General features: G+C 39.8%; 2 protein-coding genes across 4 annotated transcripts in view; both read right to left on the bottom strand.

Moving 5' to 3' along the window:
- LOC104389009 (E3 SUMO-protein ligase RanBP2-like) overlaps positions 1 to 1,635 on the bottom strand; it is a 33,316-nt gene extending 31,681 nt beyond the window's left edge. Inside the window, exon 1 of the mRNA XM_009997952.1 lies at positions 1,546 to 1,635. Coding sequence (XP_009996254.1) covers positions 1,546 to 1,635 — 90 coding nt within the window. The remainder of the gene's footprint in view (positions 1 to 1,545) is intronic.
- A 2,869-nt stretch (positions 1,636 to 4,504) lies between these two features.
- The window catches only part of LIMS1 (LIM and senescent cell antigen-like domains 1), a 34,573-nt gene continuing 30,142 nt past the window's right edge, over positions 4,505 to 8,935 (bottom strand). For all 3 annotated transcript variants that reach the window (XM_009997900.1, XM_009997899.1, XM_009997901.1), the window contains exons 8-10: positions 7,834 to 7,882; positions 5,586 to 5,661; positions 4,505 to 4,756 (exon numbers count right to left, since the gene is read on the bottom strand). In XM_009997900.1, the coding sequence (XP_009996202.1) occupies positions 4,642 to 4,756; positions 5,586 to 5,661; positions 7,834 to 7,882 (240 nt within the window). In that variant the 3' untranslated portion in view covers positions 4,505 to 4,641. The remainder of the gene's footprint in view (positions 4,757 to 5,585; positions 5,662 to 7,833; positions 7,883 to 8,935) is intronic.

The following is an 8,935-nucleotide window of genomic DNA, read 5'->3' as shown; positions in this document are numbered from 1 at the left end:
TGCCGAGCGGCCTGGCCCGGCCAGGGGAGGGTCTTGACCACCCAAGGGCCGCCAGATTCCCCAGGCAGCCGGGCTGCGTGGCCGCGGTATCCCGCGGGATTCTAAGGGGCAGCTGGTCGTTGCTGCCTTGATACTGGGACGGTTTCCGTTTGTGCCTGGGCCTTAGGCCGCTGGAGAAATCTTGGCGTGCGTGGAGCTGCCCTGCAGTTTGTTCTCACCTCGGGCACTGTCTTGCGGCTCGCTGTGACTGCAGCCTGTAAGCAAGGGCTGTATCTCTTTGAGTGCTCTAGAAAAATGAGTTTACAAATACTGTAGCGGCTGTGGTGAGGAACTTATTTCCCAGGTAGTGTGAATAGCTTAATTATGCTTTTAATTATCATTCTAAAATACATCTGGGAACACGGATGGGAAGATCATGAAAGGACTGGGGAGCCTGCTGTACCAGAAAAGGCTGAGAGAACTGGGATTGTTAAGCCTGGAGAAGAGAAGGCTTAGGGGAGACCTTATTGCCATGTTTCAGTACTTAAAGGGTGGTTATCAAGAAGATTGAGACTCGCCTTTTACAAGGAGTCACATGGAAAAGACAGGGGGCAATGGGTGCAAGTTAATTGTGGGGAGATCTTGATTGGACCTCAGAACAGCACAGTCAGAACAGAACAGTCAGACTTTGGAATAATTTCCCCAAGGGAAGTGGCAGATTCCCCAGCACTGGACACTTCTAGGACTCAGCTTGCAAGGGTGCTGGTGATGTTGGTTGGTAACTGAAGTAACTAAAATGTGGAAACAAGGCATGTAGAATAAAAAAAGAGCTTACATAGCACTGAAACGGCAAGAATTGGAGAAAAACACACCAGAAGCCTGTCCTTGTGATACAAGCCTGCAACACAGAGGAAAGGAACGGAAAGAAGTACTCCCCATAGCTTATCTTGGTTATAGCCTTGAATACTAGGTAGAAAACACTGACTAAATGACTACATGCTAATGTACTATTAGCACAAAAAAATACCCACCCATAGACTAGAGGGACCCCTACAAACAAAATCCCCCCTACTCTTTGAGCATGCCTGGTGAAACCTTTAAGCACTGTCACTTTAAATGGAACCAAACAACTAGTTAACCAATCACACATACAAGTGATAGAATATAATTAGAGGTAAAGTAATTTTATATGTATCTGTGTCTAAAAGTAGCCCTTGTGTTTCAGGAAGCTGAGCTTGCTTTGTGGAATGCCACATCCCCTAAGCTCTTGCCATCATTTCTAGAAAAATGAAAGAACAACCCAGCTTGTTCCTGTAAGGAGACCAGCAGCATCCATGTAACACCTTGGCTGAAAGAGTCAACAATCTCAATATTTGCTCTATTAATGTTTATGTATTTAGGATAAAATGCTCTAAGAAGAAAGATCTTTTTTCTTTCTGTACTTTTTTGAATGACGTGTCTACAGCTGGGGTTACCGAACAATTCATCAGTACCTGCCAGGCTAAGTGACAAAAGTCTTGGTGCTAGTGCAGAGGAGAATGCTCAGACTTGGCTCACTCATCTCACTGGAGGAAATTTCTGCTCTTCAGCTGTTGGGGAAGCATGGAAAATTGCCTTCATACAGACAGGATCCAGTGCCTTGACACTGGTCACCATTTCTCACCCATCCCTGTGGAAGAGGCACCCACCAGGGTGTCCCTAGTACTCTCAACAGCTGGAAGTCACCTGGTCAGGTGGGACAGCAGTTGACTCTAGTGCTGTCCCTGCAACCTGACTGTGCTCAGCTTGGCTCAATACCCATCAGCTGGAACAGGGCCCAGGGCTTGCCAATGCCTGCGGCAGAAAGGCTTTAGACTCATCTTCTTCCCCCTACAGCTACATCCATTGGGATTTCTGAAGTGCTGCCTACTAGTTAGTCTGAGCAGAGGCTTCAAAAGGAATCCCTCTTGCCTGTGCGTGACTGATCCCATGCAGCAGAAAAGGGACAAAGCTTCTGAAGCATCCATTCCCACATCCCTCACAGCTTTTTTTTGAGAGACCTAGTAGGGATCATGGGTAGAAAGCCAATAATAAGCTCTGCCTCTTTCAGGAAAGTATATGTAGCTATGCAAAGTATTTGTAACACTGACAGGCCAGGAAGTGAGCTTCAACACCAGAGCTGTAATTGTCCAGGCTGCTTAATTGCTAGCTTGCTCCCCAGCATTTTTGTTTCTCTTCATGGCAATGTCCAGGGATATTATTTCAATGACAGTTCACTCCAAAGACAGCTCCCAAGAGAGCAGTTTGGATTTGGGTAACCCTCCGCTTGAGACAGGACTCCAATAATAATAACAGTAAAAATTCACCATGAGGGAGATTAAATGCTGGAACATATTGCCCACAGAGTCTGTGAAATCTCCTTCTGTGGAGATACTAGGCAGAGCACAACCTTTGGTACTGATCCAACTTGGAAGTTAGACCTCTTGAGTGGATGGTTGGGCTATCTCATTTCTAGCAGTCCCTTTCAACCAGCATTTTTCCATGAGTCATTAGGCTTTGAACCCTCAAGCACCCTCAGATGCTCTCAGTGCTGGGTCACGGGGTCTCAGATACACATGCTCATCTTCACATTAGAAAAACCACTGCCTTGGTGCACTGTAAGCTCAGATGTCACCACCAGGAACTTGGAAACAGAAAAATCGTTGTGTGTTAGGGCCATAGGGCTACCAGAGTTGAGAGGAGACCCGTAGCTGCACAGCACAAACAAGGCCACTGTGTTACAGATGGATGAAAGCCCAAGCAACGTGGACATGAACCAGGTCTTACCACTTAGTCTCAGGCTTAGGGACATTTCCCGACTCTTTGAGCAATAAGGCTGAAGGAAACTGCATTCAGTTACTGAACTGTTACAGTATTAAATAATTACGTAGGATAAAATAGTAAAAAAACACCCTACCTAGCACTCAACTGGAAGCTTGGGGTGGCAGTTCCCTTACAGTGAAAGGATATTAAAAATTGATAGGAAGGTGTGTGTTTTAAACTCAAGGCATTTTCTTTAGTGACTATGCCAATTAAAAACAAATAGCCAGAAGAATCAAGCTGTTCTTCAAGAAACAAACTGTGGTTTCTTTCATAAACCTGAAAACGAACTACAGTGGAATATTTAGGAAAGGCATGTCTCCTTTAAATCAAGGAAGAATTTACATACAGGAACTATTTACATACAGTCCCAGGTAAAAGCATAGGGAACCAAGAGAGCCAATTTGCCTTCACACCCTTCTCAAGCACTCATTTAAGAGAGGTGATACAAGGTTTAATAACATAGCCTTTATTGATGACACTGGCAAACATGTTTTAAAGCAACTCATTTTTCATAAACGGGAAAGAAAATTTTAATTCCTATGATGTAATTACATATTTTTTTTAAGTCACTAATATAAAAAAAAAATTAAAAATGTTTGCATACCTGATAAAGTAGTACCATCAAGAACTCCTAAGCAACTGTGTTTTCTATAGGAAAGGGAAAACCAAAACAGATTTGCATGGATAGAAGTCAATAGTATAAAACAATTAGATGTATGCTATAAGGAATTCTGATGATTTGTGAGCTCAGTTCTTGAGGATGGCTAAAGATACAGATCCTACCAGGATCAAACCGTGTATATTTACACTCATAGGTGTAAAAGTAATATTGCCAGTTAACTGAAATATGCATTTTCAGTGTTTGTCTGAAAATTAATGAACACCAGAAGCTAAACTTTAAGCTCAAGTGTTCACATTTGAAATAAAATGCTTCTTGCATCCTGTATAATTAAGGCAAAGTATGTTATCTTTTGAAAATACCTTGTATATAGTTTCTGCATAAAAATGTGAAATAAAAAATAAAACTATATATATATTTAATGGAACACTGTTATGTATGGTCCAGCAGAGTAAGGCACAAAAAGTAAATTAATGCAAAAGCATATATAAAAGTTAATGTGTTATTCTGAGTGGAATATAGCAAAATTCAAGTAGTTCTGAGTATGCTAATTTCTTGCAATAGGAATATATATTTCTTAAAGGTATTTCATGCTAAGCCTGATGTACAAAGATTCATCATGTAAGCATAATCTATCAGAAGTAGGTCATTTGTACAATGACTCTATTTAGAAATCTGAATATTTTCAAACTATCTGAAACAAGGTTCCTTTAATGCTATGACTTGGCCTGAAATCCAAGCATGAATTTTTTCATGAGGCAAAGTATGTTGGTTTCTTGCCCAAGTCACTTGTGTGCATGCTTAATATGAAGGTTAATACATCCATTTATAGAAATGACAATACACACCCTGGACATGTTTGCACAGTTTGTTGTTGCAGGTATTCAGATGCAAATGTTCTGCCTCTGTTCAGTTCCGCACAGATTACTGTGCAGAATGGGCCACTTGCATCAGTTCAAGTGCATGATCAGAGTCAGAAACCTTTCAGGCAAGCTGGTATTTAATTTAGTCTGGAAGTATGGTCTGTTTATCAACAAACAAGCATACATGTACATGTAGGGTGAACAAAGAATCTTAAGACACTTCGATTTGATAGAAGGCATACATCATCATTTGTTGTCTGATTGTACCCTCAAAGCAACCCCCCACCCAGTAATATATGTAAGATTTTCACAAAGGAAGGGGAGAGCAGATGGAAGTCTTTACTTTCTTCCCAAAGTTTCAGCTAGTTTCTTCAGTCTTTTCTTCAGCTCTAGAGGAAACTTCTCATAACACTTTTTGCAGACAGGCTTCATATCAAACTCCACAAATTTATTCCTAAAATGACAAAGCAAAAAACAGATGAACTTTTAGCAGCAGCAATAGTGAAAAAATATATATATTGGAAGTATCCTATTAAACATGTTCAGGCAAAAAATTACAGCTTCAATTTATACATATATATGAAGTTACTTTCTCAAGGTTATACATTGTAAACAGTAATCACAGCACTGTGTTGAGGGAGTTATGCAGTTTTTACCCAAATGTCCATATTTACTAGCTGTGTCATTTAAGAAGCCTTTCAAACCTAACTAGAGCTAAACAGACTAAACATAAGATAATGAAGTAACAAGTTAATATTTCCAGTTGCAGTTGTGTGAAAAATATTTTGGTTTTGATTGGTGCAAACTCATGCAAAAACTTAAAATAAAAGCATCCTTAGCACTGACCAAAGAAGAAAGGAGCAGAGGTGGTGGTAAGAAGGAAAAAAAGTTTACAAACAGATTGGCTTTTTCTTTTTCTGCTTGTCTTTATCCTTTGCTTCACGTTCCCGTCTGGCAAGCCGTCGCTTAAATTCATCTGGCATTTTCTCATAGCAGTGTTTGCAGACAGGTTTTAGATCAATCTCAACAAACTTATCCCTTCAGAGTTAAACACAGAAAAAATAGAGGACAGAAAAGGAGAAGAGTTAAGAAGGCTAAGTGAAGGAAGACCTGAACAGACAGCTGAAAGAGATGTAAATGGAGCAAGAGGAAAAGAGATGTACATATTTCTCGATGCTGTTTTTATGTTTTTCATACTGTAACAGTTATGCTATTGCAACCTCTACACTTCGAAGGTAACCACTGATATGTTTGGGAGGCATCACACTGATTGATAAACTTACTTGAGTGTTAGCTTGGTGTTGCAAGTTGAACAAGCAAAACAGTTCACACACCACGCCTTATTCAGAGCAGACACGACTATGGTCACGGGGAAAAAAAAGACATTATTAGCATTACAGAGAAAAAAAAGGTATTACAAAAATTGTAAGCTCACATATTCATGAGGCACGAAGAACAGTAATTTGGTTCTTGTATCGAGGACTGTAACACTAACGTAGCACAACCAGGAAGGGACATGTGGGTATAGTGTAGCAAGGACTGTTAAGCACCGATAAAACTGCCTCTGAGGGTACATACAACTCTGTGCTCACCAGCAAGACCAGTTTAACCTATTTTTGCCTTGTGTTCCCTGCTTCCACCTCATCTCATAGCATGCTGACCTCAGGCAACTGTTCAATGAGCCTGTGTTTCCAAATTAGTCAGGAGACTTTTTCAGTGGAAAAGCAATCCTGCAAGATGGTGTTTAAGTTTTCATTCAGGTTTTTTTTCCAGCTTCTGTTTAGACTGCAGTGCCATCAACAGTAGCACTTGCCCAGCCAAAGAAAACAACATGAAGCCGGCAGTCAGGATGCTGATAGTAAATCAGCACTACCAAAGTGAAAACATTTATGGACTCGTGGGATAAATCAGTTGAATCAAGACAAACTTGGATATATTTTTATTCTTTGCTTTGGAGAGAAAGTAAATATTTTATCTTTGTTCTGTTTCTCAACCCAGTTTCTACTCCTCCTCTCTTTCAATGTACCTTTCCACTTTTCCCTGCCAAAATTTGCCTTTCTTCTTAATCTAAGTTAAACAACGCAGGACAATGGTTTTCTCATAAAATACAGCATTTGGTCAACAACAACCAGAACCAGAGCATTGTCATGCAGAATTTTTTTCCCTGGAATATGGGGCAAGTACATCTCAGAAGCATAGTTACAACACCGCCTGCCAAAATACTACTAGTCAGATTAAAGTCTTTACTCCCAAACAACCTCTAGAATACAGTCAGACACTTTCCTCAAAAACTGCTGCCACAAATGTTTGTTTCACAAGATTGAGAGAGAACAATACTGGATACTCATACTTTGTGATGCAGTGTCAAATTTGCAGAAATGAAAGAAGAAATGTAATTGAAGACATATATTGGAAGTAAAGAAATTACTGTATTATACTTTATTCTGTTCAGTTCAGAGACCAAAACATACAATATGGGTGTCAGATTATATGGTGAAAGGTTAGAAACATACAGAGATGGAGTTATAAGACAAGGCTGAATTTATTAATTCACCTCAAGTTCCAGTTCTGCTCATTCTAGTATGATTTTACTGAAGAGAAGGACAATATTTCCTCTAAGGCATTTTGGATTGTCATTCTGCAGGTATACTCCAGTCCAGAAAACGTGGGGAAAGCACATCTCTGGAATGTAGGTCTCACCCTATAGTTACATGACTATAAACTAGTTTGTCTCTTTTTACGCACTAGAGGCTTCCTTCTACTCTGCTAATTGCTTTGGCTTAGGAAAGGCTAACATTGGTATTATAGTATTTACTTTGGGCAGGGGCAAATAGGCACATCATGTTGCATTATTTCAGGTAGAATAATTTGCTTTTGGCATTTTACCATAGCTATTGTCCAAAAAAAGCCCCCTCAAAGCCACCAGCACCACACCCTCTGGAAAAAAAAAACCCAAACAAACCACAACAAAACCCAATCAAACAAACAAAAAAACCCCAAACCTGAACCACTTGCTTCCAGTTCTGCCTTTACAGACACATCTTTCCAAGTATGGTCTTTCCTGGTTTTGTGACATTATCATCAGCCTAGATTTTCAAAAAACAGTTGCCTGCGAACTAGACACAATTACAAAATCCCTTCAAGTACTCACTTTCAATATCTAAGTACTTTTTCAAATTTGGGTAATGATTTCTAAATTTGTTGAGGAGATGCCTGTGTGGTCATCCTTGCCCTTGCCTATGTTATTTTCGGACGCTGGTGGGGCAGGAAGCCACCTCTGTGCATCTCCCAGCATCCCTGGCCTTTGCTTGTCACTAAAGGTTTTCCAGTTGATCAGAGCTCTCTTCAGTCACTTGGTGGTCTTCCTCTCTGACTAATCAGCTCTAACCTCATTTCTTGATCAAAAGAATGGCCATTTTTGTTTTAGTGGGAACAAGCAAGGATTCAACAAGGAGCCGCTCTCCCCTCATTTCCACTTTTAAAGAGAACTTCCATCAGAAAGGAAAACTAGGGAAAGAGGAAAGTGCTTACCATCTCCTTCAATCACACGGTTGCAATGGAAACAAACATCACCGAATAGCTGAAGATGGAAAAGAAGTAATTAATTTTTAATGTAATTATTTTATTGAGGGCAGCTTTTCAAACTAGCAAAACATCTACTTTTCAGTTGATGAGCACAATCACTTTCCTATTAATTTCAGTAAAATAAAGAGAATGCTGGCCAGTCTGTTTTCATTTTCCAAGTGTGTTTTGCATCATGTCATCACAGAAAGTCTTCACAACATTAAAGGAAAAAACATTTGTTTTGCATCTGCTTGATTCTCTGTAAACACAATTATATTTTGTTTTAATACTTCTCTAATCCTAAACATTTGAAATACAGCAGTCGGTATCACACACACATTGTTACTCATCAGCCAGTTTAGCATTTGGAGAACATACTGCTGGTTTTTGAAAAAAAAAAAAAGTAAGGAGATGTTATTTAAAAAAAAAAAAAAGTAATATTCAAGCAAAAAATTATTCATTCTATTTCCAGGCTTAACATGTGTCCACAATGTAACAGATAAGAAGTTCCCAAAATGTTATATATTTTCTCTCATGGTAATAGTTAACCTAGTAAAAGACATCCACTTTACATACAGCTTTTTTCTGGTATATGCACTTGCCCTATCATGGCTGCAATGCTATTACTACTAATGTCACAGCATTTATTGTCTACAAGTACGCCAGCAACATTTCAATAATCTGCCCTTCATCACTAACATATTAAGAATCCACCTGTAATTAGCAGATGCCTTACAACTCCCAACTGTAACCAACCCCTAGTCTTGTGTGTATACAAGCAAAGAGGTGGACGTGATTCAATGCAGAAGGCTTCCAAATAAAAAAAGATCTACACATCGTGGTCCCAGACTATCCAATAAAAGGAGCCTGGAGATAGATGGTACCATGGGATATCACTTCTGTGGAAATGCAAGTGGTCACTAGGTGGTGTACTCCGACAAATTTAGTCTTAACAGTCTTTAGAAACCGGGTGAATGAGCTGGGTGATGACACAGTGCATGTTAACACACAATCTCAGAGTAGCAGCTGTAGGGTAAACCACACTACTCACTAGGGCCTACGAAGTGGC

This window comes from Chaetura pelagica, unplaced genomic scaffold, assembly GCF_000747805.2.
Source record: "Chaetura pelagica isolate M959 unplaced genomic scaffold, ChaPel_1.0 scaffold123, whole genome shotgun sequence".
NCBI classification, from domain to species: Eukaryota; Metazoa; Chordata; class Aves; order Apodiformes; family Apodidae; genus Chaetura; species Chaetura pelagica.
Note: the sequence above shows the minus strand (reverse complement) of the source record. Positions and strands in the feature narration are given on the sequence as shown.